The sequence below is a fragment of the Doryrhamphus excisus genome, chromosome 18, assembly GCF_030265055.1.
Source record: "Doryrhamphus excisus isolate RoL2022-K1 chromosome 18, RoL_Dexc_1.0, whole genome shotgun sequence".
Taxonomy (NCBI): domain Eukaryota; kingdom Metazoa; phylum Chordata; class Actinopteri; order Syngnathiformes; family Syngnathidae; genus Doryrhamphus; species Doryrhamphus excisus.
The window spans coordinates 17347099-17374992 of NC_080483.1; the positions used below are offsets into that span (position 1 = coordinate 17347099).

The 27894-nt window shown below is 42.5% G+C and overlaps 4 protein-coding genes across 14 annotated transcripts in view; 3 read left to right on the top strand and 1 right to left on the bottom strand.

The window, feature by feature from the left end:
- Nucleotides 1-1323: 1323 nt before the first annotated feature.
- On the bottom strand, nt 1324-7535 carry myl9b (myosin, light chain 9b, regulatory). 2 transcript variants are annotated; one of them, XM_058055016.1, is made up of 5 exons: nt 7517-7535; nt 4887-4981; nt 2792-2995; nt 2548-2709; nt 1324-2184 (listed from the first exon to the last, which is right to left on the bottom strand). In XM_058055016.1, the coding sequence occupies exons 3-5, from the start codon at nt 2973-2975 to the stop codon at nt 2009-2011; spliced, it is 522 nt and encodes a 173-aa protein (XP_057910999.1). In that variant the 5' UTR covers nt 2976-2995; nt 4887-4981; nt 7517-7535; the 3' UTR covers nt 1324-2008. The 2 variants fall into 2 exon arrangements, with proteins under 2 accessions (XP_057910999.1, XP_057911000.1); XM_058055017.1 differs by lacking the exon at nt 7517-7535 and having other exon boundaries at nt 4887-5000.
- On the top strand, nt 6139-16084 carry LOC131106184 (phosphatidate phosphatase LPIN3-like). Of its 7 annotated transcripts, none has more exons than XM_058055014.1 (20): nt 6139-6293; nt 8878-9078; nt 9155-9250; nt 9338-9594; nt 9999-10100; nt 10184-10292; nt 10375-11029; nt 11092-11185; nt 11399-11583; nt 11660-11753; nt 11838-11907; nt 12021-12119; nt 12207-12259; nt 12589-12739; nt 12815-12963; nt 13072-13158; nt 13760-13912; nt 14074-14188; nt 14613-14716; nt 14789-16084. In XM_058055014.1, exons 2-20 carry the CDS (start codon nt 8887-8889, stop codon nt 14931-14933), a joined length of 2910 nt encoding a protein of 969 aa, XP_057910997.1. In that variant the 5' UTR covers nt 6139-6293; nt 8878-8886; the 3' UTR covers nt 14934-16084. The 7 variants fall into 7 exon arrangements, with proteins under 7 accessions (XP_057910997.1, XP_057910998.1, XP_057910991.1 ...); XM_058055015.1 differs by lacking the exon at nt 6139-6293 and adding an exon at nt 6339-6470; XM_058055008.1 differs by lacking the exon at nt 6139-6293 and adding an exon at nt 7877-8179.
- A 216-nt stretch (nt 16085-16300) lies between these two features.
- Nucleotides 16301-22175, top strand: tpra1 (transmembrane protein, adipocyte asscociated 1). The gene is made up of 11 exons (XM_058054901.1): nt 16301-16481; nt 17257-17436; nt 17511-17643; nt 17868-17954; nt 18766-18838; nt 18933-19012; nt 19683-19793; nt 19862-19922; nt 19993-20095; nt 20561-20641; nt 20740-22175. The coding sequence occupies exons 2-11, from the start codon at nt 17270-17272 to the stop codon at nt 21008-21010; spliced, it is 1167 nt and encodes a 388-aa protein (XP_057910884.1). The 5' UTR covers nt 16301-16481; nt 17257-17269; the 3' UTR covers nt 21011-22175.
- A 220-nt stretch (nt 22176-22395) lies between these two features.
- chchd6b (coiled-coil-helix-coiled-coil-helix domain containing 6b) overlaps nt 22396-27894 on the top strand; it is a 45802-nt gene continuing 40303 nt past the window's right edge. For 3 of the 4 annotated variants that reach the window (XM_058054598.1, XM_058054595.1, XM_058054596.1), the window contains exons 1-4: nt 22396-22614; nt 23100-23193; nt 23293-23347; nt 23450-23606. In XM_058054598.1, the coding sequence (XP_057910581.1) occupies nt 22531-22614; nt 23100-23193; nt 23293-23347; nt 23450-23606 (390 nt within the window). In that variant the 5' untranslated portion in view covers nt 22396-22530. Of the gene's footprint in view, nt 22615-22729; nt 22969-23099; nt 23194-23292; nt 23348-23449; nt 23607-27894 lie in introns of those variants that run through there. The other variant, XM_058054599.1, reaches the window with a different exon arrangement.

Consider the following 27894-nt stretch of genomic DNA (forward strand, 5'->3'; position numbering starts at 1 on the left):
ATCCGGTTTCACAAAAGTTGAACATTGCAAATAGTTTTGGTATAAATGACTATAGAGATTTATTCTGTGGGGTAATCCAGGATCCATTTAATCTCATCCCTTATCTCAGTCAGGGTCACCATAAACTGAAAGCAATAATTATTCCACTATTACTGTACTCTGCTGTTCTTCATTTGTTAACCAAGTAATAAACATAACATTACTAATTATTTGGATTTTAATTATGAGTTTTGTAGAGCCGTGAGTGTGTTTATGTTCTACTTCCCCACAAATTATTTTTATTTCCTTGAATTGACTGCCTCTGCAATCCTTTGCCACGCGTCCTCTCTGTGATTTATGACTGCGGTGCCTTATTTTAAATTTGCCCTTGAGCCTTTCTGCTTCCATCCGGGAAAGTACGGCCATCTCGTTGTGGCATGATGATCAATAGCAGGGTCTATTTAAGGATGCCGCGTATTCGCACTGATCCGGGATTGGTTTCACCGGGCTTCATTGGTCCGTGTCTGCTCATCCTGGCTTGGACTATTTACAGCCAGTTAAGCCTAGACTGTCTTGTTTGGGTTGGTTCAACCCGGCTCAGTCCTTTATTGTGGATGTCTGAGTCCTACTTTCACACAACAATGCTGCTGTGGAAATATGGCCATGGACGTGTGATTGACGTGGAGTTAATGTGCTACAGTTATTCCTGGAGAATGCAGCATTATTGTCATAACTGTCAACAGTTACATTTTAAAATGTGGAAAATACCATAAATTTGGCTTTTTTCTGATTATTGTAGAAAGTCTTCATTTGACAGGAGCCAATCATGAGCTATGGGGAAAAACTTGAAAGAACTTGTCAACCTATTGGAAATTACAGGAGCTCATTACTCAATATAACAGCCTGATTTAGGATTTCATCTTACAAACATTAAATTCATCACACGGCAACTTAACCTTCAAAAAACTATTTTAACATCTACTCATAATGCATTTGCAAGACATGGCAGTGCAATTCTGCCTCTTCCCACCAGAGGAAGCAAGAAGACCACAAAGCCTAGAGGGAGGCTGATGTCATTGCAGCCCCCCAATAAAATTTATTTTTTTCAATACATTTTTCTATTTTAATTTGGCATTGGTGCATGTTTATATATTTGTGAGGTATACCTTTTGGAGTGCTAAGTTGATGCTAAGATGTTAGCAACTGCTATGTTGTTAGAGCGTTCTATATAACAACCTGCGATGTCCAATCCATTTTTCCAATGAAGAAGATGATAGTTCTGCAGCCAACAACCAATCCCATCCCACACAATCCTGAATGAGAAGATGAAAACATGTTCAGCTCAGGAACGTTTTATTTTCTAGCTTATAAAAGATACAAAGTTGCACTACACGGAACATTTAAAGCTAACATGAGACATAAGATGTGGAATTCCAAAGCATGCTTCCATTGCCGGGATTTACTAGACTACACAAAGTTCACAAACGGGAAGAACCAAAAGCTGCGTTCACGGGGACGGACGCGCCGACCTTGTTCACCTGAGCAGTTTGACAACACACGTTGCTGATCCTGGACTCATACAAAACCAGCTGATGGGATCAGAACCCACCCCAGCGAGCACACGTGCAGCACACCCCCATGTTTGATTGTCATAAGGAATACACACGATAGGAATAACGTTACATTGAAATGTCACAGGGTCACGTGTTCCGGTGGTGTCGCTAATAGCGGGAAGACGTAAACGAGGATGAGCGATGGATCCGATTGTCCTTGTGGCGTAAAGTGCATCTCAAAGCTGCTTGAAGCCTGCCAGGAGACCTGCATCCACGAGACCTGCATCCACGAGACCTGCATCCACGAGACGGAACACTTGGTGATGATGACCTACAAAGTAGTCCATCAGGGAATACTGTGGAATGCTTTTCCTCTCCCTATCTGGCTCATGTGACAGGCTTCATAAAAGTCGGAACTGGAAACTGATTTGTGGTGCGTGTGCGGAGGGCGGGGCCGTCGCGTCCTCGCCGCTGATCTACTCGTCGTCCTTGTCTTTGGCGCCGTGTTTGAGGATGCGGGTGAACTCGGCGTAGTTGAAGTTGCCCTTCTTGTCGATGGGCGCTTCGCGGAAGAGCTCGTCCACTTCCTCGTCTGTGAAGCGGTCGCCCATGGTGGTCAGCAGCTCCCTCAGATGGTCCTCGTGGATAACGCCTTGGAGAACAAACGGGAAAGTACAGATTTACAACACAAAAAACAACAAATCAAGACGTTATATGCACTATTTACAGCTGGGTACATGTTGATTATTGCACGGTTTATTGCACGGTTTATTGCACAGTTATTGGAGTCATTTATACTATGCAGTCTGACAGCTGCAGCAAGGAAAGACCTGCCATTTCTCTTTTTTCGCACTTTTTGGATGTATCTGTCAAAAAATGTCCAGCACAGGCCAGGGTGCTTGTGCCTAGCTTCCTCGGTAGGGATGTTTTAATCCATTATTTTCTTTCTCTTCTTTCCTCTTTGTTGTGTATATACGTATATATATTTTATGCACATTTAAACATGTAGACTCACCTGATCCTTCCTCATCGAAGCAGGCAAAAGCGTTGCGGATGACGTCCTCGGGATCGGTGCCGTTGAGCCTTTCTCCAAACATAGTGAGGAACATGGTGAAGTTTATAGGTCCCGGAGCTTCGCTCATCATGCCCTCCAGGTATTCATCAGAGGGGTTCTTCCCTGATGCCAACAGCGTGAAGGAAGTGTAAAGAGTGTTATGAATGTGTTATGAATGTGTTATGAATGTGTGTCGGTATCGTACCCAAAGAGGCCAGCATGTCGTGCAGATCCTCCTTGTCGATGAAGCCGTCCCTGTTCTGGTCGATCATGTTGAAGGCTTCCTTGAACTCCTGGATCTGGGACTGGTCGAACATGGCGAAGACGTTGGAGGTGGCCCTCTGGGGGCGCTTCTTCGTGGTCTTCCCCTTGGCACGCTTGCTCGACATGGCTGCGGCTGCTTGGAGGCCTGAGGACACGCACCATGCTTCACTAGATACATCTCAGATAATGGCAGTAATACTCTTAATCGTACTGTATAGTATTTGGTCTTTGGTGTTTTTTTCCTGCAATCTTCTCAGTTTCTCTCTAAGCGGGGGCTCCATTGATGGGTGTGAAAAGGATGTCACCATGCATGTCACCACGGTATCCACACGACCAGAAATAGACCTGTCACTCATATTCAGCCCCACTAGGAGTGTGATTGGCGTTGATACCGAGGAGGCTAATTCAGGGAAGTGACTGTTTCGTCCTTTTGGGATGACATCATGTCCCGAGTGTCCCTGAGCTACTGGCTTCCATTTCAACCGGGGACAAGATGGCTACCCTGTCCAGAGGTGTTTGTCCATTCTCTGGTAACAACAGGAATTGTGTGACTCGCTCAAAACCAGAATGAAATTCTAATACTGATAGTAATTATTATAATTATTAGCATGTAATAATAATATCAGTAATAAATACATTGTATTCAAATTGAATGCTAACAAGAAAGGACATTTTTGATAAAAACAATATACTAAGAATACATACCGACTCACGCAATGTATCAATAATGCGTCAAGACAGCTATATTGTATGCTAACCGAGGCAAAACGGTGGCGTGAACTTTCTATGTTAACCAAAAAACACAATAACGAGGGAGGACGCTAACCGAGGTTCCACTGTAATTAATTATACACACAAAATATAACTTTTTTTACATGTGTACTGTCAATTTGATTTATTTATAAGTGACTGTTAAGTCCGGTGAATAAGCAGCACCCACTAAATTTAGAGGATAAGAAATTAATATGGAAAAAAACAACATTTTAAACCCATGAAGCATTTTGTTTGAGCAAAACATAGAAAATGGAGGATGGCTCTGGCTACCAGAGAGAGCCCCAGGGAGGCTGACGTCATTGCAGCGCCCCAATGAATGTGTTACGCATTATGGGATAACTTTAAAAGTTGTTTTTTTTCTATTTTAAAACATTGGTACATGTTTGTATATTTGACAGGTATACTTTTGGGTGTTAATTTGCTGTATGATGAGTTTAGTGTTACTTGCAAGATGACATTGTGAGTCCGCTTATATTGCTATACTGTTATATGCAGTATTCTGACCTCCTGTATGGCTAGTAGAAGAACAAACTCCTGTGTGTGTTCTTATATAATGACTTGTAGCAACTACAGTACATAATAATAACAATTAACGACATGAATGTAGCCTTAAAGTAAAGTGACTAAGGTTAAACATAAACATATGAAATGTTGCAATATGGTGACGATGCATTTAAAAATAACATTTCTTGGCTTTCCTCCTCTCTCCATTTCACAGTCTGGGAGAAAAACTAGATCTAAATTCCAAGTTATCCGGTAAGTAACCATGAAATTCCTCAATCAGATAAGCTAGTCTCTCATCCACATAGACTTTCATTGCCTGTGTGTGAGTGTGTGTGTGAGTGTGTGTGTGTGTGTGTGTGTTCCGGCTCCTATGTAAACAGTCCAACCTGAGGCCCTCTAATTGAGTTATATGCTCGTCTGTAGTCAAACTGTTTTGGGAACCCAATCATAAGACAATCAATGCTCCTCAGCTTCTATTTGCTTCCGTCGTTGGTAGATTTCCTCCATTTTTCATCCCAACACGCCCACACCCCCCCTCACAGACGCCTGCTATTGCTAAACTACCTTCCTGTCATCACTTGCCGGGGCTTCAGCTCTGCAGGCCGAAGGTCAATGCATTCCAAAAACAAGCAATGGAAGTGGTTGAAAAGATAATTCGGAATTCCTGTGTACTTTACCAGTGAGATGGAAGTAAACATTGTCCTGCATTACCTTTCCGTGTATGATCCCGATGTTTCAGGAATAAAAAGGTTTCTCACCTTGTCTTCAGGTGGAGAAGTGCGTGAGTCCCTCAAAGCTCTTCTAGTCCAGTCCTGACACAGCAGCAATGCGGGAAGGGAAGCAGGCAGTCCCACTGAAAAAGTTTCAACAATCAGCCTCCCATCAGGCCCTTCCCCTTTCCGTCCCAGCCAATGGGGAGGCCGCCCTGCGGCGTACAAAGACATCTCAGGCCAGGCGCTTTCTCCATACAAGGCAAAAGAATGCACAGGCTCTAGCTCGCTACTGCCACAGAGACGCGAGCCGGGATGTTTGTGGGGGGAGTAGGCAGACATGACAGGAACTACCATAAGGCTGCCTTATTTAGAGAAAGCCGTGATGGTGGAGCGGAGCGGAGGAGATGCAGAGACGTTGTAACGGCATCAATGTTTGACATTGAAGATGAGGAGTGTCCTTAAATAGGCACTTTGCTTTGCCATCACTGGGAACCGAGCTTGCAGGGAACACCTTGATTTATGCTATGTCTGCAGCATCTTCTTTCTGCTTTCCATGATGGCAAATGTTAGCCATGCATACTTTGGTTGCAGTATTAGCAAGTTCAAGAAACATATTGCAACTTTCTTTATTAGTTTCATTCTTTGTCATTGCGCTACGTTGTTTATAAAATACTTTTTATTCTATTTTATTCAGCTAAGGTATTATGATACAGTCTGTACTCACTTTTTTTTTACCAAACAATATATTTTATTACTATTTATTACTAGGTAGTTGTATTATTATCTTAAACAATTTATTAATTTATGTTCTTCTATTTAATTTTTCATTTTATTTAATGAAATGTATATTCAATTGTGGTGTACTGTTAAATAAGTGTGATTTTTGTAGGTTTTTTTCTGTTTTTGAAAATTCCGCTCAAGATAAAAGGCTGTTTTTGCAAATGCAGCAGCGCCCTCTGCTGTCGAAAACCGCTTACTTTTATTTAAATGGCAACCAATTGCTGTACATGTATATAGATATTTCTCTACATACTTATTTTCTCTTATCTTAATTTTTTTATTAGATTATATATGATTATATTTTACTGTCCACACCATCGCAGTCAGTCTGCTGTGAGTTTTGTAAGCGATGTTAAAATCATTTCGACATATTTACATGTACATGATGAAGACATTCTTTTCATTTTATATTGTTTTCAGAGCTAAGTTAAAGTGGTTACGTTGGTCAGAAAACAGTTTATCTGTGTCGTCATAAAATATGTCATTATTTTCAGAGATAATCAAGAGGACAAACTTCAAACAGTCGCTTTGTTTACACATCTAAAGCGTAGGCGGGACATGGCTCTTCCCTGGCTCTTTATTGGCTGATGCTATCATGAGCATGCGTAGTACACCAGGAAGCGTACAGAATGGTTGACTGACGTCTTTGCATTCTGAAAATCGTTTGGAAAAGTGAGTACAATTGCACTTTTGTCATTTGTTTGGAGCTACTAATCTATGGCTTCATGCTCATTATACCGTGAAGTTGTTAAATAATCACAGGGTAACGTGACGGTGTTGAGAATGTCTTCATTTTTGGCTGTTAACGGTTGAAAGACAGGTTGACGTTGCATCGACTTTGAAAAAGTGGTAAAGTAGTCCCAACATTGTTCTTTTCTTAAAGTCATAGCAGATATAAATTACTGTAACATTTTAAACACCACTTTGAAGTTGAGTTTAGACACTTTAAATATGTCCTTTTTAAAACGGTGTCATTAGTGTAGGTGTTGTCATGGGGGTGTAGTCATCAAGGAGTGTAAACACTCAACGTAGTACGGCTTCCTGTTTAATTGACCCGAAAACCCGTTTGATTAGGAAGTACACGGGCAGTGAATGGGTACTCAACACTGTAGTCTGATCCTAGAATATGGTTCTCATGTTCTAGTTTGTAAACATTCAGATTGTATAGAACGGAGTCTGCGATTGGCTGGCGACCAGTCCACGGTGTATCTCTCCGCGCCACCGAGGTCGGTTGGGATGAGCTCCGACATAGCCCCTCTTGACCGATGCGGATGGATATAGAACGGTGTGCTATGGCTGCAGTTTGGGATGACTGGTGTATACCAGGGGTGTCCAAACTTTTTCCACAGGAAAAGCCACATTCTGGATAATGAAAAGATGCAAGGGCCACTGGGATGTTGCTCCTTTTTAAAAAACTTTTTATTAGTATTTCAAGTTGAAGTATTTCAACTTTAGCCTGCTGTTTTTTTTAGATTCCAAACCTTCCTCTTCCTCATTATGACTTTATTCTTTTTCAAAAATTACAAATTAATTTGTTGTTTTGTCTTTCCATAATGCAATTTTTTAAAAGATATTTTTTCCAACATTATGCTACTAAAACGTTAAAATTTTATAACATTTGTGCACATGTGATCACATGATATTCCTTAATGTAACAAGTTAGTCTGAAACACATCATACCATTCCAGGGTACTACATTTTGTCTTCTCATTGCTATTCGATCAGTGCTTGAATCCAGTGCAGTACTGCTGACGTGGCAGTTTCTGTTGACTTTCAGTCTAAATAGAAAAACTGGGTTCAATTACTACTAAAATCCCAGAATACCTTACACCATCGCTCCATATCTATAACTGTTGTAGTACATTTACCATATTGTTATATATTGACTGACTTACTTCTTGTTTTTCGATGTTCAGCAGCATCCATTATAATTTACGGATTATTTGCTTGACTTCCTCCCAAACGGAGCAGCCTCGGTGGACCATGACGCCGTATATAGATCCATCCTCTCTGATGGTCAGGAGAGCTGTGGTCAAGCCCAGAAAGGGGCTGTCAGTTGTGTGCGTCGGGTGTTTGAATAGCCCATCTAAGCCTTTCTAAGCCGTTCAGAAACTACTGGAGTGGCTGTCATGTGCAGCACCAGTGAGGAAGTATGAACGGGACCGTGTTAAATTGTGCAACACAGAGGAAGCGAGAGTGTTGGACTGAATGTGCCAGGACCCGGTCACGTAGAGGTTCAGTTGGCCTCTGTGTAATTCACGGCGCAGGATGGATCAGCGATGCGACCGTAGACGATAGATCGCCAATGAAGTTTGTCAAGTACTGACGTGAATGGGATATGTAATTCATTCCTAATTTGGAGTGACATTGGTTATGGGAAAAAGGTGACCATTGATGAGTAATATGTGAAATACACAAGAGCGTTGCCTGGGCAACCAGACCCCGGCGTGCCCACGACAGACGTGTGTGTGAGGCTTCAATGGTGGACTGGTATGGCAGAGGGAAGGTCAAGGAATAACAGCCTGGCCGGGAAGGGGCATCTGCACCCTTCACTGTGGGTAAGACTCGCCTGTTGGCTGTACACGTCATGTGATGCGCTGTGGATCATTGACTTGTTGGTTCTTGTGCAGTGTTGGAATAGTCTGGACAAATATGTACGGTCTGTTTTTTTCTTATAGTATATTGCTGCTAAAGTTGTCTGTAAAGTAAAGTATGATGTTGTTTAGTCTAGGGATGGTGCCACTGAGGAAAAGACAGGAAGCGGAACTGGAGGTAGCAAAGATGAGGATGCTGAGGTTCTCATTGGGAGTGACCAGGATGGATAGGATCGGGAAGGGGGACATTACATGTCCAGAGGAGAGATAGTGAATATATTGGTAGAAGGATGCTGCCAGTTAGGAGGCGTAGAGGAAAACCAAAGAGGAGATTTAAGGATGTAGTGAAGGAGGACATGAGGGTAGGACCAGGGTGGACTCCGCCTCTTGCTCCTAGTGAGGATAAACAGCATAGAAGATGGACGGATGTAGTCAGATGTTAAATAGGCGCAGATAATTATTCCCTGCCCTTTAAATGAGTTTTTATGGTTATGATGGAATTTCAAAGGTTTTTATTACTTAGAAGTGCATCCTTTTGAAATGACTCCTTGACACTCACAGTGGTCATTAAATCAGCTTTTATTAAGTGTAAATGAAAGACACTAGAAACAACAGACCTTCTATGTCCTGACTCCTCTTCCACCTTGTGTTTTGCTTTGTAGTCTCAAACCATGAATATTGTAGGCCAGCTGGCAGAGACCGTCTTTGTGACGGTGAAGGAGCTGTATCGCGGCCTTAACCCCGCCACTCTCACTGGAGGGATTGACGTGATTGTGGTGCGTCAGCCCGATGGCTCCTTCCAGTGTTCCCCCTTTCATGTCCGCTTTGGAAAGCTGGGCGTGCTGCGCTCCAAGGAGAAAGTTGTGAGTCAGTTCATATTATCTGATTTCACAGCTTATTTGCTTTTAATTTCTATTGATGCTCTTTGCTGTGGTGCAGGTGGACATCGAGATAAATGGAGAATCGGTGGACTTGCACATGAAACTAGGGGACAACGGCGAAGCTTTTTTTGTTGAAGAAAATGAAAACACAGAGGTAAGGTCAGGAAACATAGAGACACTTTGACCAAAACAGGTTTGGATTTCTTGGCTATTTTTGAATCAATTCATCCATTCCGCACAGTTCCAAGTCCCGGCCCATCTCTGCACCTCCCCGATCTCTTTTGCCACCCCTGAGGGCATGGACGAGAATCCTGAAGGATCCTCCACCACCCGCAAGAAGAAACGCCGCCGTAAACGCATGCGCTCCGATAGTCACCGAAAAGAAGAAGCCAGCTCATCTTCAGAGGAGCGAGAGAAAGACAAAGAGTGGGAGAGTGATCAGACCTCCAGGCAGGAGAGTCCGGCTAAAGATGAGCATGTCACACCTTTGCAAGTCAGGTAAGTGAGCTAACAACGCTAACTTCTGTGTTTTAGCTGACTGCTAGCATGACAGAGGTCTCTGTCTGTTATGAAAGCGTATGCCTTCAAAATAATACACGACCTCGTTCTTGTCAGAGCACACGTTGCTAATTGCAGAAACAGCCACCTTCCATAGTGTGGTCAATATTCTCAGGTTGTTTCTTTTTTCCCCAGCCAGTGTCATTTACAAAAATAAGTAATTATCATGGAGTGTTTGGAGGAGTTGCCAGGAGATTGTCTGCTAAAAAGCCCAGGTTACCATGGTGATACAGCTGCTTTAAAAGACAGCTACCTTCGCTGAACCCCTCAAAACCCCCCAAGTCTGCATGGTGTTATGTTTGTTTTCACGGTAATGATGAGTGTGTTTTGTATGTGTGTTACAGTAAGTCTGTGTACTACTCGCTGTCAGAGGAGCCAAATGAACAGGAGCTGGGGCCCAGAGATGCCCATCCACACTCAGACGGGGACCAGTCGCCTGTAGAAAAGTGCGGAAGATCAATATCTCTCTGTATTGGAGTCCATGGACCTAGACAGGGTCGGTAATCCGTACTTCTTCTTATCCATGCAGTGTGTTTGACAGTCGGCCATCTTCTCCTAAGAGTGACTCTGAGCTTGTGGTTAAAAGCCAAGATTCCCCTGGGCTGCCCATGCAGTGGAACTGGGGAGGCTTTCCCATGGTATTCACAGGACTCGCACGTAAAAGCCAGACTTTTGAGACTATCACTGCAAGCTTTCTTTGTCTGTCGTCCTTCCTTACAGCCACGGCATTCTGAGAGGACATCAGTGGAGATAGAGCACTCCAGCTCTTCACATTTTCGTACAATCGAGAGACAAGACTCCTTTGACTTGGGCAATGAGCCTGTGATCAGCTGTAGCAAAGTGGACCGGGTCACTGTGGTCAGACCACAACCCAGGACTCAGTCTCTAGATTTGAGCTTGAGCTACTCCACGCTGACCTTTGATGCACCTTTTAACTTTACCAGTTCCAGACTTGGTGAACTTTCAGAGTCTTGTACGTCGACAGAAAGGGGGGTCTCTGTGTCTCATGCTCAGGAAGACGCTACAGCCATTACTGAGCATGTTAGCAGTGTGTGTGAAGCAGCTGTTCCTGGTGACATAACTAACAGTGACAGTCAGACAACTGCAGAAAGTGAAGATGCTGTAATCCAAACTATTGATGCAGACAGCAGAGGCGTGGATTGTGCACAAGCATCTAATCTGGCACCCGTAAGTGAGCAAGGTAGCGCTCCTGCCAGTGATGGAGACAGTGGGATAGATCCCTGTGCCGAGGGAGGCGAGGAGGACAGCAGAGCCGGTGTTGCTGAAGCTAAAGACAACGGGGCCGTGCACGCTGAGGAGTTAACAAACTGCTCGGAGACATCCACCAAACACGAGCAACCAGACACAAAGAAGAGTGAGCCATTCTCCAACATTCTATCTGCTGCAGTACATCTTTACCAGACAGTTCTTTCACAGACAGGCGTAATCACCATCTGGGACCTACGGATATTTACTTGGATGATCTGACCTCACTGGATCCCGAGGTTGCAGCGCTCTACTTCCCAAAGAGGTAAGAAGACTAAAGAGATGATAGCTGTGTCCAAATGCAGGGGCTGCATCCTTTGGGATAAACAGCATCTGAAGGCCGTTCCAATTCCACGGCAGCTTATTTTCTGTTTTGGGAAATGTCAGAAAGGCCGCAGCTTTTGGTGGTACCTCCAAAGACATTGCAGTAGTTACATGACTAGTACTTCCATGACTTTGTAACTGTGTCTTGTCCCAGCAGTGAAACGGAGGCTTCATCTGCTCACGTAGCTGATCAAGGCTCCTGCTCGGGAAGCCAGTCCCCCCAATCTGTGGGCGCCATAGACAGCGGGACTGAATACCACTCGGATTCTGCCTCCCACGCCTCAGAGGTCAGCATGTCCCTCTGTGGACAAGTGGGTGACACCAGCCAAATCACAAAAGGTGTGTTTTTATGAGCATCGGTTTTTGCACCGTGCAAAAAGGGAGGTGTCCAATCAGCGTTTTGTTACTTATTCAGAGAAGTTTCTGGAGCATTCTGTGTCATACCTGGACTTTGCCAACAATCCGGGCATCATTGAGGACCCAAGCCTTGTCATTTGTATCAACTCCAAGTAGGATTTCAAAACTTCAATCTTTTTCATTTTCAATGTACTGATATTTTAAGTACTTACTTACTTCCTTTTCTTCCTAAACAGCTACTATAATTGGGCAGTGGCAGCTCCAATGGTCTTGTCCATGACGGCTTTCCAAAAGAACCTACCCAAGGTTTGTTCCTGATGTAATTCACGACGCCTATCACCGAGTTCTTGAATGATTGATGGAACTGAAAGGAGGAAAACTGACAGGATGAATGTTTCCGTTATGTTTCTCATGCTTAGAGTACAGTAGAGAGGCTGGTAAAGGACAAAATGCCCAAAAAGTCAGGACGCTGGTGGTTCTCCTGGAGGAGGCGTGACTTGCACACCAATAAGGTTGACGTTGTATCTTCATAAAAATAATAACAACTGTCATAGAGCACGAAGCATTGTGGCTGTTCTCATGATACTGTTTTATTTTCTGGGCAGCAGCGCTCAGAGGAAGGCCAGGAGATCAACGTTGAAGATATGAACACTGTCAAGTATGTTCATGCACTCAGAAATCCTCACACTGTTCGATGCTGGTTATCATATATTTATGCACTTGCACTTCATTAGGTACGACTGCAAAATTGACGTTAGGGATGTTCCGATCAGGGTTTTACGCTGCCGATTCCGATACCGATCACCCATGAGTGAGATAGGCACTGATACCGATAACATGGATTATACAGGCATACCTTCTCAATTGAACAGTTGTAATAAAAACACTACTATATAGGTATCTTATTGTTATGGAGCGGTAATATGGTGCAGTGCTGTTCTACGACACCAATCTTAAGCAAATTTCATTTGATTTCTTTTCTCCCAGAGCCACACAGGACGATGCGGACAGCGACGAGGTGACAGGGATTGGCCAAAAACCTTTCCTTCCATCCAGCTTGTCAACAGAAACCCTTCGCACTGCTCAGTGCATCACCCAGATGTACCGCAAGTCTCTCCGTCTGACCTCCAAACAGATTGTAAAAAGGCACACGCTTTAAGAAATAAATCCTGCATGTGTCGCTCGCCCCGTTCACGCTTACCTTTCTAACTAGGAGAACTTGAATCTGCGTGACGGACCCAACAAGGTGGTTTTCAGTGTGACCACTCAGTACCAGGGCACCTGTCGCTGTGAGGCCACCATCTATTTGTGGAACTGGGGTGATCGCATCGTCATATCAGACATCGATGGCACCATCACAAAGTATATAGCGTCGTCTTTCCAACCCCCCCCCTCCCCCCCTTACTCGCCGTGCTTGGTGCACATGCATGAACTTCCTCTGGAACTCAAAGCAGCTTTTGTTTCCTGCAGGTCTGATGCTCTCGGTCACATCCTGCCTCAGTTTGGCAAAGACTGGACACACAAAGGCATTGCCAAACTCTACCACAAAATTCACCAGTAGGTGACACTTATTTCCCGGCATGTCCTGTAGAGTTGTGGATTTTGGATCCAAAAAGGATTTTATTTGTGGGAAAACCTGCGCTATAATAACGACATTATTTGGATGAAATTGAAAAGCAGCACACTTGGAAGATTGGTAGGGCAAATTTCAACTTGAAGCGCACACTTCCCCAACATGAAGTTACCCAGCATACCTTGTGGGTTATGATTGCCAGTATTGCTGTGCACATATTTAAGGGTTTATTTCAATACCCACATAGTATGTGTGGTGCAGTTACATTACATGTTCCACACTATACTGCAAGTCGTGGTACCAGCCATTAAAATGAACAAATTGAAGTAACAAGGCTGGTTTAATATATTTTTGTCATGACTGTAGCCCAGGCTCGATTAATAATATTGATTGTAATAGACATCTTTCTGGGTATCCAAATTCATTTTGGGTGGCCTTGAATCATAAGAAAAGCGGGTATCTACTAATACTTGATATGATTGATCTCTGTTTTTAATATATATATATATATATATATATATATATATATATATATATATATATATATATATATATATATATATATATATATGTCTATCTTTACAGAAATGGTTACAAGTTCCTGTATTGTTCAGCTCGTGCCATAGGAATGGCCGCCATCACTAAGGATTACCTCGAATGGGTCAACGACAAAGGCACTGTTCTTCCTAAAGGCCCGGTACTACTAGCACCGAGCAGTCTTTTTTCAGCACTACACAGGTACTTTTACCTCTTATAATGTCCTACCAATAGAACGTGTACCCTCAGTCCTGGGTTGTCTTATGTTGCTCATTCCATTTGACTCTTTAGGTATGACACAATGTGTCATTGAGATGATTATTATGATAATAATGGAAATCTGTCCGTTTTGACCTGTGCAGGGAGGTGATTGAGAAGAAGCCAGAGGTGTTTAAAATTGCATGTCTCAGTGACATCAGGGACCTCTTCAACCCCAAGAGACAACCCTTCTATGCAGCCTTTGGTAACAGGACCAACGTATGTACTCCCGCACCTTCTGTCTTAGACATCGATATCCCTCACGATTATGGTTATTCTAAATCAAAGTCCACCATGGTCACAAAGATCATTTGGCCAAGTATCACAGTCTGGATTTTCTCACTTCCTTTATCCGGGGTGTGAGAAAACGTCAACGTTAGAGGCTAGTAGCTCTAGTAGTATTACACATTTAGTCAGTATACTGTACTTCCTCTTATATTGGCCATGGGTGTTTATTTACTACTTTTTGTTTTTCCGTTTGCTAAATCTGCTCAGTGTTTGGTATCCTTTGCAAACCTCCCAACTTGTGTCTGCACTGTGGATGTGGGCTGTAGTCATGTAACATGTAACAATGGGGGCCACTCGTCAGGAAAATACGGACATTTGACATTGTTTCAAGTGATCCTGATGTTTGTTTCTGCAGGATGCTTTCGCCTACACGCAGGTCGGCGTGTCTGACACCAAGATATTTACTGTCAATCCAAAAGGAGAGATGATCCAAGAGAAAACCAAAGCAAACAAGTCCTCGTAGGTTTTTCCATGTTGTTTTTATGATTAAAAACTCAGAAATGTCTATTGATGGAAACTCCTTCCATGCAGGTATTGCCACCTCGGTGAGTTGGTGGATCATTTCTTCCCAGAGCTTGGCGGGAGCGGGCCTTCTGCTCTGGTCTGCCCTGAGTTCAGCAGTTTCTCCTACTGGAAGGAGCCGTTGGCAAAACTGGACCTTGACACACTACTGTAGTCACACCCTCCTTCTTTACCCTGTGCCAAAACGCAATACCATCGTCTGCCTTAAGGTTTTTCCCAGCATGCCTCATCATGCCTTTAAATGACGTTAGCAACTGTGGCTGGCCAATGTTCAAACACAACAAATGCTACAATCAATCCAATGTTAATGACAATTTATCAAGTCATTACTTTTATTTTTGTATGTAGCACTGATTGAATTGAATTCAATTGAATTGTTTTTTTTGCCTGGCAACACATAGCTCAAAGTGTGGACCAAAAATATATACCGAATAAGTTAGTTAGCTGGCTGAATGCTGGAAGTTCCAAATCTGTAACCACTATTGAGTGTTTTATGTGATGGGACCACTTTCCCGTAGCCGTCATGTGACCACGTCTTGTTGTGTGTGTGCGTGTGTGTGTGTGTGCGTGTGTGTGCATGCATGTGCGTATTTGGGAGGCTTTTAAAGATGCATTTTGTCTTGGCATTTACTATTGTACTCCATTTGAGTTATTTAATGTGATTTCCTTGATGTCCTGGTAGTAAAGGGCTTGGGTATGAGAATTGCTGTACAATCATGCTGGTATACTTTTGAGAGTATATACAAAAGGACTGATAACAAGCTACAAACACACTCCACTGATCACTATTGAGCTACTAAACGGCACATTTCATGTCTTCCTCTAGGTACTGCACTACCATCTTTAGAAATATTTGTACACTGTGAATGAGGACATGGTTATATCGTGATTTGTCAACCTACACAATGATCTCAATAACCAGCAATGTTATTTTTTTTATTCTTTAATGACACTGTAATATTTATTTACTAAATTGGCATGCTACAACGATACATTGACTACACTGCAGGTGGAAACTTGGCTCTGCATGCAAAATGGATGCATCTAAAATAAAATTATTTTAACCCCATGGGGTCCCTAATGACTTTTCTGTCTTTGTAGGTACATTTGATTTAATGTGACTATTTTGCTTAGAAAAGGCTATTTTCCATGTAATCAGTGGTGGGGGCTTTCTGTGAAAGATCCGGCCCAACTATACATAACAATAGTAACATTTATTTTGATACTTTATTTATTTTGCAGAGCCATTTTTCAAAATGTCCCACCTATAATTCATAAATTAATAAATATAAATTGATAAGTTTTCATCTGTATGCGTTATGTGACGATGTGCACGTAATGAGCTATTACATTGCTCATTGGTTTAAATGAACTCAAGATGATACAGTGTACGACCATCAGGGGGCGGTATATGAGCATGTTGGCTTTTTAGTCCCAACACTCAATGACGCATGCGCACAAGAACACCCGAGTGGCGTCATAATATAATCTCGCGAGATGTGCTCCGCGTCCACTCGGCTGCCGAGATGTCAGATGACCAGCGGTGGTATTTGTCAACGGAGCTCGCCAGAGATGTCCCGAAATATCGAACAATTTAGTGACCTATCTCATTTATACGACACTATGTGAGTCATACGTTGACATATTTTTACGACGTATATTCACCTTCAGTTGGACAAGGGAATTCGAGGCTTCTGTAAAGGTAAACTACTGCATTTCGCAGGATTAGCGTCACTATACGTTTGGACTATTTTCACTTTTGTTTCCATACTAACAACACCGGTGGTTTCCTATCAGTGTCATCTATTTCAACTCCCACCGTAATCTATGTTCGCGTAAAGATTCACGTCACTTAACTTAAGTGCACTGATATTGGTCAATAGGGTAGCTAGCAACGTTGGCTAACAGGTAACATTCTCTGAAAAGGTGTAGAGTTGAAACTAAAGTAGCGAATGCAGCAACAACTCCCTTTTGCTAACTTATTGTAAAAATGGTGGTAACTTTTAAACTGCTGTATATATCGTATTTGTCACGCTTTTAGGGCGGGCTCCGTGGGGTGTTTATTGACTCCCGTAAATTTCGTACACACGTGAGACTACTTTACATGAAGAAACATGCAGTGGAAATAGAACACTAACCACACGCGTGGGGTATGAGTGGAAACGACGTTAACTAAACACTAACAAATAGGCAGACATACACGGAGAAAATTAATATTACTTGGACTGATGAACACGTTACCGTACATAGCATTGAACACATGATACTAACCATTTACGTTTGTAACCCTCACGTTACGTATATACTACCACAAGAGTCGTTACGTGTTTGTTTTAAAGCAGATACAGTATTGTGACGTACCCGCCAGGTACAAGACTATCCTGAAACTTGTCACCTTGATTACAATGTCGTAAAAGCATGTATGACTAGAGTTGTAGTCATCACTGTTGTCTCATTTCTTTCTCCCCGCCCCCCAGGAGGAAAAAAAACATGCTAGCCACAGTGACTGCTGTGGTCAGGTTTGCTCAATACAATGGCAGCGTCACGTCACCGGAGAACACTTCCGCATTCCCTACCTGGCTTCCTGATTCGGAAGCCAACATCAGCAAACCTCATAAATGTCTCCAAGTTCTATATGAGGATGTGGGTGACTCCAGGTAAACACCAGAAACAAAATCCAAATCCGGACAATGCCACTAATATTTGTCTTCATATTGTCATCTTTTCCTAGGGTGCGTTTCTGGGACCTCCTCCTCCTTGTGCCTAATGTCGCCTTCTTTGTTTTCTTGATGTGGAAGCTGCCTTCAGCCAGAGCCAAGATTCGACTCACCTCCAGTCCTATCTTCACCACCTTTTACCTACTGGTAGGACTTATTTTTACATTGACAAGTGAAGTGGTCAGTGACTTCACAGTGACTGCTGTCTTCTGGTTATATTCCCTACCAACATCATGTATGTACCGTGCAGACTCTAAATCTGCCTCTTAAGGCCTCCAGAGGTCACACATCACGCCGTTTCAAGGGCATGTTGTTCTTACTCTATGGCAAAACATTGCTAACATTCTCGACCATGTTTGTGTATTTCCCAGGTATTTGTCGTAGCAGCAGTGGGAATCACCCGGGCCATTGTATCAATGACTGTCAGTTCGTCCAGCTCTGCCACCATTATTGACAAAGTAAGGACGTTTAAATCAAACTTGCTTTGAACACCAACCTGCCACAATACATCCAATAGTATTCGCTGTACCGAGACAGCCAAAGTAGCTGCTGCAAGCTGTAACACAATATTGCAATATAATATTGTCATATATTATTTGGACTCACTGGCCTTATATGTGGAATTATCAGTATTTGTATAAAAAATATATTTGTTCCACAAACCCCACCAGTTAATGCCTAACCTCTAATAACCTTGTAGTCTCTGCAGTTGTGTAAATAAACACCCCTCGCCATTATACGAGGACACACAATACCCTCTCTGTATACATGATCCAAACGGGTTAAGGCGCTTGTCCCATAACCACTAATATGCAAAAAATATACTCATTGACGCTTAAAGTAAATTATCTGTCAAGATCTTTGAGTGGAACAACGTGTTTTTTCTCCCAACAACCATCCAATCTGTACCGTTCCAATATGAATGAGAAGCAGCTGCTGCAGTATACACAGTTGTATACAAGTATAAACTTGTTTTATGAAATACTGAGCAGAGCCTGATATGAGCTTCTCCATGACTTTGTAAGGCCGCCGTATAAAAGAAAAAAAGGCATAGCTAACATTGTTGACATACCAGATGGATCTACAGTATGTGATATTACAGTATGACTGAACAGTGAAGTGGTTGCTTTGGAAAGTACTGCTTATGTAACTTGTACAAAAGTTGGCCACATGGTGTTTTTCAGTAACCACATATTTGTTCAGTCACATTGGACTCTTGTGATCTTTGTTGCCTCATTAAAAAAAATCTTTTTTTTTTTCCCCCCTTAGGTCTTATGGGAAATCTCCCGCTTCTTCTTATTGGCAATTGAACTCAGTGTTGTCATTCTTGGACTGGCTTTTGGTTAGTTAATCACTTGGTTTTATACTACATTTCTTACACACATTCCCCCCCCCCAAAAAATGTTCAAAAGCAGTTTTCCTTGTCCGTGTTTTAGGTCACCTGGAGAGTAAATCCAGTATAAAGCGTGTTCTGGCTATCACTGCCGTGCTTGCACTGGCGTACTCCATCACACAGGTAATCTCACAAGACATAAATGACATGACATATTGAGGTATATGGCATGGAGTTCAAACATTTATACAGGCAACTTCTGTCACAAGCTGTGACTCATACACATATACACTCTACTTGAGCACCATCTGGTGGTTCACATATGAATGACACCTCTCCACAATAATTACATTCATACAGTCATTTAAAAAAAATGGTGATGAAAATCATGATTATCGAGGATACTTTGTGGCACAGTTGACCATGGTGACAGGCCTGCATACATTTTGATCAACCTCCATGTGCAATATTAAGGGCTCTAAATGCAATATACTAAGTTCTATGAAGTATTTCCATAATGCCTCATATTAACTCTCTAACAAGATCTCAGTGTATAGACTGGTCATATATCTCATCTCGTTTCATATTATCTACATACTGTATTGTATATAACTCTGGGAAAAACTGTTGATTTTTGTTAATACTTGGGTCGTTTATATTGTTTATTTTTCTATATTGTGTATTTTGTACTGCTTAACTGACTCTGTACTCTTGCTGCTGTGCAATACAAATTTCCCCACTGAGGGACGAATAAAGGCATATCTTAATCTTAATCTTAATTTTACTTTCCCCATAAGAAACTGCGACATCAAATGTACAAGAACTTAAACTAAGAACTGTGTTGCCCTCGTAGGGCACTTTGGAGATCCTGTACCCAGACAGTCACCTGTCCGCTGAGGACTTCAACATCTACGGCCATGGAGGACGACACTTCTGGTTGGCCAGCTCCTGCTTCTTCTTCTTGGTCAGTAAGCAGTTATACCTTTTAGGAAGAACTCGTAGAGTTCCTGACACTGACGGTGTATTTTCCAGGTGTACTCTCTGATTGTGATCTTGCCAAAAACACCACTGAGGGAGAGGATATCTCTGCCGTGTAAGTTTTAATACATCTAGGAGTAGAAATGAGACGTTCCACATTGAATGTGTACGTGTCCTCCATCCAGCTAAGAGGAGTTTCTATATGTATGCGGCCATCCTGGCTCTACTGAACTTCATCCAAGGCCTGGGAAGTGCTCTTCTCTGTGCAGACATTATCGAGGGTCTCTGGTCAGTATACTGCTACTAATACTCTTACTACTAATTATAATTAATACATAGTGGAAACCTCGGTTTGTGATCATTCTAAATGATGACCGACATGGATAAATGAACATTTAACATTACTTTTACTTTTATTCAAGACTTGGTGATTCGGTGGGAATTGTCAACGTAAATTGGAGGGTACGAAAACCGAGGTTCCAGTGTACATGTAGACATTGTAGTACATTGTAACCTTTGTAAGGTTTAACCAGGAGTAATGGATACAAGTTACTCTTTATGTAATAACGATTTGGAATTAAATAAAGTATCAATCGCTTATTATTGCTGATATGTTTTTAGAAAGTCACCCAACCACATTACCAAATTGTTAGTGGTATAATGCATTTGAAATGATCCAGTTAAGCGGAAGCATAGAGTCCATGTGTATGTTTTTAGTTGCCACTAATTACAGTTTGTGTCTTGGTGATCCAGCTGTGTGGATGTCACCACCTTCCTGTACTTCTCCGCTTTTGCGCCACTCATATACGTCACATTCCTCAAAGGATTCTTTGGGTACGTAAGGACAAATCACAGAAATTAAAGGTGTTCTGACATCTAATTTTAATTAATTTAAGCCTCTGTGACCTCTTCTCCCGCCCGGCCCCCCACAGCTCTGAACCCAAGATCCTGTTTTCCTACAAGTCCCAGGTGGACGAGCCAGATGACACCGATGTCAACCTTCCACCGACCGTTGCTGCAACTCTTGGTCGTAAGGAGAACCCTGACCAGGGCCTGTACTATTCCTCCACCCAGTTTGATGGGTCTGGTCCCAGCAGTACAGGAATGGGGGGAGCATACCTGGATGATGTTGCCTCCGGACCCTATGGGTCCAGCAGCATCAACAGCATTGAAGCCGATCGGTGGAGACCTGTTAACGTCTAATTTCCTTTTTGGGGAAGCGACATGTGGGCTTCAATGTTTGTAAAAATGGTATTGGACCAAAATAGTTTGACTTATAGAAACAGGTCAAATTGGTCCTTTTCGGAGACCAGGTGGACAAGTATGGAGGAACCTTTTCCTCTCCATCCATGTGGACGACCGTGAAGCTATCAAGTGCTTTTATGAAACCGTGTGTACTGCTGCTGTATGCCACATGCAAGCCGCTGGAACACATCTTCTCTCCTTCTGCTTGTCAACAGCAATCACTTTGTCCTCAGTGAGGAAGATTGTTTTCATTTCAAGAGCCCAAGTCTTCAGGCGTTAGCATGATTTCAGAGATAACTTATCATGTGTACATTCCCAGCCAACTCTTGGAGTGACGTCGGCTAACGTGTATTGCCCTTTGTTGTCACGTCCCAATATACAAGACAAGGTTTAGTGCTGTTGACTGGTACATCTTATCTTCTCAACTAATCGCTGATGTGTTGGTGTTCTGTGTTGAAGTGTAAAATGAAAGTGAGTGGAACAGATCGGTTCTACTGTATATTCACACCACTCAGTAGCGACACTCGGATTCTCAACCATGGTCTTATTCTCCCGTATATTCACACCACTCAGTAGCGACACTCGGATTCTCAACCATGGTCTTAACCCGTTTTTCTATTTATTTTGAAACTTGACATTCCTACTTGTACATCATGTACAGATGTAATGAAGTATTATTGGTCAATCAGTTTTATTCTTACTGATGCCAAACTCCTTCCTTCATCCAAGCTGGAAATGCATCGGCTATTTTGCTGAAGATTGGTAATTGTGAGTCAATAGCAAAAAATTGCTGTGTGTTTGCGTGGACATTTGTAGTGTAACAAAGTCGCTGCATTAAACCATGACCCGTATGTAGAAGGCATACCACAGGGTTATGTTTGCATTTATTGTGGAGCAACAACACAGCATTCTTAGTTAGATTGATAGTGTTTTATATTCAGCTGAATGGTGCTGTATGACTAAAATATGAGCTTTTTAGATTTGCACATTATTACTATTATAATTTTTGGATCTGTTTTTGATTACAAGAACATTAATTCCCTGGCAAAGGCTTCCTTGATACAGAATAAAAATGTCATGGTCTGCTATTATTTTTTGAATGTCTTGTTTTCGTAGTAATGCTGCCGAAGATATAGATACATGTTTTGAAACAAATTAATGTAATGTTTAATTAAAATACGTTATTTCATCGGAAATGAAGCCAGGCTTTACGTTTCCTTACAGTGCCGTGCTAGTATTAGACTACAGCTGAACTACATTTCCCATAATCCTCTTCTACGCTCAACGTCAGCATGTCTTTCGTGCAACCAATCAGCTTTAAGAATACAGCGGGGCCACAGTGACCTTGATTGGACCGTTTTGACCAGCGGTCTCGGGCGGCGAGTCCAGCCTGCTGTCAAACAAATGTCTCACTGCCGCAAAACAAAGCTCAATTAAATCTAAAAAAACACCCAGAAGAGACAAACAAGGTTTTCGACATGGGAGGGAATGGCAGCGCGGCAAGGAAGGTGTCATTCGGACTGGACGAAGACGAGAAGGTCACCGTTATTGAAGGAGTGAAGGTAACTGTTAACGTTTATTTCCTCATAAGTCCTCTTTTTGTGAGCAGGCGCTTAACGGTCAGCTACGTTAATAATTGTTAGCCGGGGGGGGGGGCGTCCTCACTTCAACCTGCTCTTAACGCACTCAACCCCCCCTCGCTGACACCCCTGACATGCTATTTGACACCCCCTCTGAGTCTGCCTTAATGTAATGATAGCAAACTGGACATTAGAGCTGGGCCGATACATCCAAATGGCGATATTACCGATACAAGGATGTTATCGGTAGTAGATCGATACCCACGTGATGAGATGGATATTTGTCAGTTATATTGTGTGTTTATTTTCCACAAGCAGTTCTGATGGAGGCGTTGGGTAATACATATTTACTTTTTTTTTGTGGGGCGGGGGGCAATATATCTGTAACTACCTCCTTTCTAATGCTGTATTATGTACCCACTACTGTAGTAGATGAGCGTATATGACCCCACATATTGGTTTTCCAGCTTTCAGAAGAAGTTCTCAGGCGGATGAGGGATGCCCAAGGGTCCGGCAGCTCCAAGAAACCTCCATCCCAGCAAGACGGCAACAAAACATCAAGTATGTTGTCCTTCAAAGACATCAACTTTACTGCATTTCTTCATTGGCGGTATTATAGTAGTACAATTGTTCATTGTTGTGTTTTTTTTTGTTTTTCAGGTTTAAAATCACCCAGAGCCTCGACGACAGAAGTACAAGAAGAAATCCGTAGAAAGTGAGTGCTGAAGTTGATAGATGAAGAAGAAGACTGGATAAATGAGTTGAACCGCTATTTGTATAATGAAGTAGCTAATACTGCTCTTATCTCTTATCTCAGTTTTGAGAACCAGCAGGCCTTGGTGCAGGACCAGTTGGCCAGACTTGCTCAGAGGGAGAGGGAGACTGCAGCCACTGTGGGGTTGGATGACCTGAGCCCCGCCCTCATCATCGAGAAAGGGAAGGCTTGGGAAGAACACGAAAAGGCTAAGATGCTGGTGAGTCACATGGTCTGCAACATAATAAACAGCCCCAAAACATAAATATTGCAGATAAAAACACCCTAAACACTTTCAAAACACGTCTTTAAAAACAGTTTTAGCTGTACGGCTTCACTTATACATTAGTAAAAACTTATGATGTGCATAAAATATGTGAATATGCCTTTAAGGCAGTTTTGTAAAATCCAAACAATGTCGACATTTTGTTGCCTTTCTGCAGCAGTTACTGTTTTGGCCAACAGCACCCTCTGCTGTTTAGACATCGAATGTCAACAGCGACAGCTCACATTTACTTTTTTCATTCAGATGTTGGTTTCCATTCATTCATTCATTCATTCATTCATTCATTCATTCATTCATTCATTCATTCATTCATTCATTCATTCATTCATTCATTCATTCATTCATTCATTCATTCATTCATCTTCTACCGCTTAACGTCACGAGGGCCGCGGGGAGTGCCGGAGCCTATCCCAGCTGTCTTGGTGCGGGAGGCGGGGTCTGGACCTGGTGGCCAGCCAATCGCAGGGCACATATAGACAAACAACCATTCCCACCCACATTCATACCTATGGATTGGAATGGGGGGGGGGGGGGGGGGTACCCGGATATAAGCCATGCATGCTCGGGGAGAACATGCAAACTCCACACAGAGATGGCCGAGGGTGGGATTGTGCTATCTTTACAGCCCCTCTCGCCAAATTAGACTTTAATATCTCACAATAATACTTGGAGTGGAGCGTTACATCTCGACTTAACTTTGTAAATAATTGAATTGCAAAGCATATTGCCTTTCTAAATGTGCTGGTGAATACATTTGACTCAAGTAGACTCCCAAAATCATGATCTTATTGTGAACTATGGCTAAACATTTCTCTCCACCGTTTTAATTAAGCCAGCCCAGCTGTCATAAACAACACCGTACCAGGGTAAACTATGCTCTTGCTAGTTCTCTCCAATGATGGTGAATCATTCCAAACCCGCTCAGCCAATGTATTATCGGTTCTAAAAGAAACAGTCCGTGGCACCTTTCTTCCTGGAGTTCTACACGCTACGGACCACATGACTGACATCCCTAAATAGACCACATGTTACAACAACGCCAAACTCCTCTCTTCACTTCCATTAACACCTCCTTTGTTTGCCTCCTCCCCCGATTGTTCTCTTCCTCTCTAAGGTGTCATTCTTTCTGCAAATAAAATGTAATTACCATTCAGCACTGGAACGACTCTCACACGTATAGTAGGCCGATACGGGCACACGCGTACACGTAAATAACATGCATCTGTCTTACCGTTACTGACAGGGTGAGAGGAATAGTTAGTGTTAGTTATAAACCTTGTAGTTCTTAATTAGTGTTGGTGCTGCATGCATATGTTGGATTTGTTTAGGTTATTTATATTCATTCATTCATTCATTTGCTGGAGCCTATCCCAGCTGTCTTGGGGCGAGAGGCGGGGTCCACCCTGGACTGGTGGCCAGCCAATCCCAGGGCACATATAGACAAACAACCATTCACACTCACATTCATACCTATGGACAATTCGACCACCGTGCAGCCTATGTTATTCATTTATAGTAACACCAAAATAAAAAAGGGCAATACCATACTTACATTTCTGTCTCCTTCGCTACATAAATGTAAACAAATTTGTAAATGTTACAAAATATAATAAAATATAAGCCATATTCAACCACAAAACAGCATGATTGATGAATGAATATATTTTAGAAAAACCATGATGGAATGAAACCTGGAAATTAGGAGCACCAAGTGGTGAGGAATGGCTGGACTTCCATGACCACAAATCTTGCCACTGCCCTTTACCATTTACCAAGTAAAATATACCCAATCAATCAATAAAACGTGTATAAACGCGTATGAATAATGTTAGGTTCAAGTACAAGAAGTGTCATTTCATCATAACACTTTTCCCAACAGCTCTACTGCGACATGCTGGAGTTGCAATACCTTGCAAGACAAAGATATCCGTGATATCCGTGATATCCGTGATATCCGTGATATCCGCGATATCCGTGATATCGCTGAAACATGAATGAAATGTTGCATAATGCCACCAAGGCAAAAAGCCAAACAGCCTTGAAATGGCAACTCGTTCCAAAAACCTCCAAAATGTCGTCTGAGCTGAAGTTTATGATGAGACGTGACATGCCCGTTTGGTCATGCTGGTGTACCTTCTCCCTCACATCCTGTTTTCCTTGAACACCAAGAAGCCAGACTGTTGTGTGGGCAGGTGACAAAAATTGGGTACTTGTCATACTTCTGTCGCGCCGTGTTAATTAGCTAAATATCAGTGTCACTCCGCTTATTTTTAGTTGTTGGAAACAGCTTTGTGTTGTTCAGGGTGGAAATGAATTGGCTGTGCAGTCAGACACACCTCATCACAACATTTAGCAAGGAGCCACACTATCAGGGTCACCGCTTGGCTCTTACGAGGATGCGTTGCCTCACATGGCCACTAGATGGCGGTGTTGGGACGTTACACTCATTCAGGGTCGGGAACTTGACTTGCACAGCAACATGTGCTACTGGACGATGCTTTATCCTGGCATTCATTTCTCCACGTCTACGGCTCATCTTTTCATTTGTCCTTTGCCAACCTGTCCTTGCGTCCTTGCGTCCTTGCGTCCTTGCCTTTGAGCCATGCCTGAGATCAAAGCATTTAACGCTGTCCAGAAGAACATGATAAAACGCTGGGTGTCGGCATATAGATTAGCTTTGCTGCAATGCACAGACACAAGAACAGGATTCTGGGGTGGAGCTGCTTACACTCAATAATGAGAGCATATTCATGGTCGCTAGCAAACTAGATGGTCACCGTCTCAAGCGCTGAACCAGACTGTTTAGTCTGCTTAGATGACTTCAGCTGCAGCGAGGGCAGCAGATGGACGTGTTCCTTCAACCATGCTCACACAATCCCAGAAATATCTGCAGATGTGTTTTTTCCCCCTCTTGGTGGAATATGAGGTCTGATTTGATTTTGGACCGTTCCGTGCGAGATTCCTCCCACAGTCCACCCAAAAAGGTGCATGTTAGTGGCAGATTAGGGATATGGCTTGTGATCAGATTTGCCAAGGTTGTTTATTGCAGTTAATTAGTCTAATGAAATAGTCCCACCAACATTCCCATATTCCCATATAAATGTAATATTGGTTCATATGAGCATTGTTGGCTGTTTTGCCGATAATGATATCTGCATGCAGGTTATAAACAAGCTCTCAGAATGTTGGCAGTCTGCAATTATTTCCACGTTTTGCCTGGAGTATGTAAACATGCAATTTGCAATGACTGCAAAGCCAAGTCAGACGGGAGTCAGGCGTCATCCCCTAACACTTCTATTCAAATATCACATGCCAGGAAGAAGACGTGCTACATGAGCCCAGCTTGTTTCATACTTTAGACTCTTTAGATTTTGTTCTCATATGGATGTTTGTGCCACATAGAAATGTGCAGCTTTCCAAACTGAAGCATTGCCATTATTATTTTATTGGTGAATTTACTATTACAAAGCTGTCTTATTGTTGATAGGAGGAGACATTTTTATTTTAGTTGATTGGCGGTCATGATTCTTTCATGACTATTTTATTGAGGCAACTTTCTTTACCTTTAACTTTCCTTGTTTGTGTGTGTTAGTGCAATGCCTGTTGTGTGTTCATGTGCTATTGGTTGATAATGGATTTGGAGCTCGTCTGTTAACCATGTATCTGTATTATTTAGATTTTTTTGTAACATTTAGTGTTTTCCAGCAATGGTGATTCGTACATCAGGCAGTGATGACATAAAGTTACAAGATAGTTGAATTCCCCAATAAATGGTTGACTGACGTCTTATCTCTCTTCCACTAACAAGTCCATAAAACTAGACTTCATTAATGCCACAGCTGGCCTTTGCCTCAATCAATTCCAAACAATCAATCATTTAATCGATGTCATTGTTATTATACCTTTTACTACTTCACATTTGACCCTGAAGCCATCTGAAGCCAGATGAAGCCAGATGAAGCGGGCTGCTAGGTGGGACTCTGGCTAATCTGGCTAATCTGTCTGTACATAAAGGTGAATACCATACAGTAAAACCAACCCACCAGGGACACTCTAGTTCCACACTTGTGCAGGATAATGTATTGGTTTTGCCTTTCATAGAGCGAACACAGCAGCGTCATGTAGTAAGGCAACGTCTGGAACGGCACGTACTTGGGAACATCTGGCAAGAGGGCTCCAAGAGTGGCCGTACGGTATAATCGATGTGGATGGCTGAACCTGC

Coding starts and splice junctions, on each gene's coding strand:
- myl9b (XM_058055016.1), bottom strand. CDS start 2,975: ATGTCGAGCAAGCGTGCCAAGGGGAAGACCACGAAGAAGCGCCCCCAG. Junction 2,710..2,791: donor CGACATGCTGGCCTCTTTGG/GTACGATACCGA, acceptor TGTTGGCATCAG/GGAAGAACCCCTCTGATGAA. Junction 2,185..2,547: donor CTTCGATGAGGAAGGATCAG/GTGAGTCTACAT, acceptor TTGTTCTCCAAG/GCGTTATCCACGAGGACCAT.
- LOC131106184 (XM_058055008.1), top strand. CDS start 8,114: ATGGCAGAGGGAAGGTCAAGGAATAACAGCCTGGCCGGGAAGGGGCAT. Junction 12,740..12,814: donor GTCTGACCTCCAAACAGATT/GTAAAAAGGCAC, acceptor CTTTCTAACTAG/GAGAACTTGAATCTGCGTGA. Junction 12,964..13,071: donor ATCGATGGCACCATCACAAA/GTATATAGCGTC, acceptor TGTTTCCTGCAG/GTCTGATGCTCTCGGTCACA.
- tpra1 (XM_058054901.1), top strand. CDS start 17,270: ATGCTAGCCACAGTGACTGCTGTGGTCAGGTTTGCTCAATACAATGGC. Junction 17,644..17,867: donor TCACCACCTTTTACCTACTG/GTAGGACTTATT, acceptor TGTATTTCCCAG/GTATTTGTCGTAGCAGCAGT. Junction 19,923..19,992: donor GGAGAGGATATCTCTGCCGT/GTAAGTTTTAAT, acceptor TCCTCCATCCAG/CTAAGAGGAGTTTCTATATG.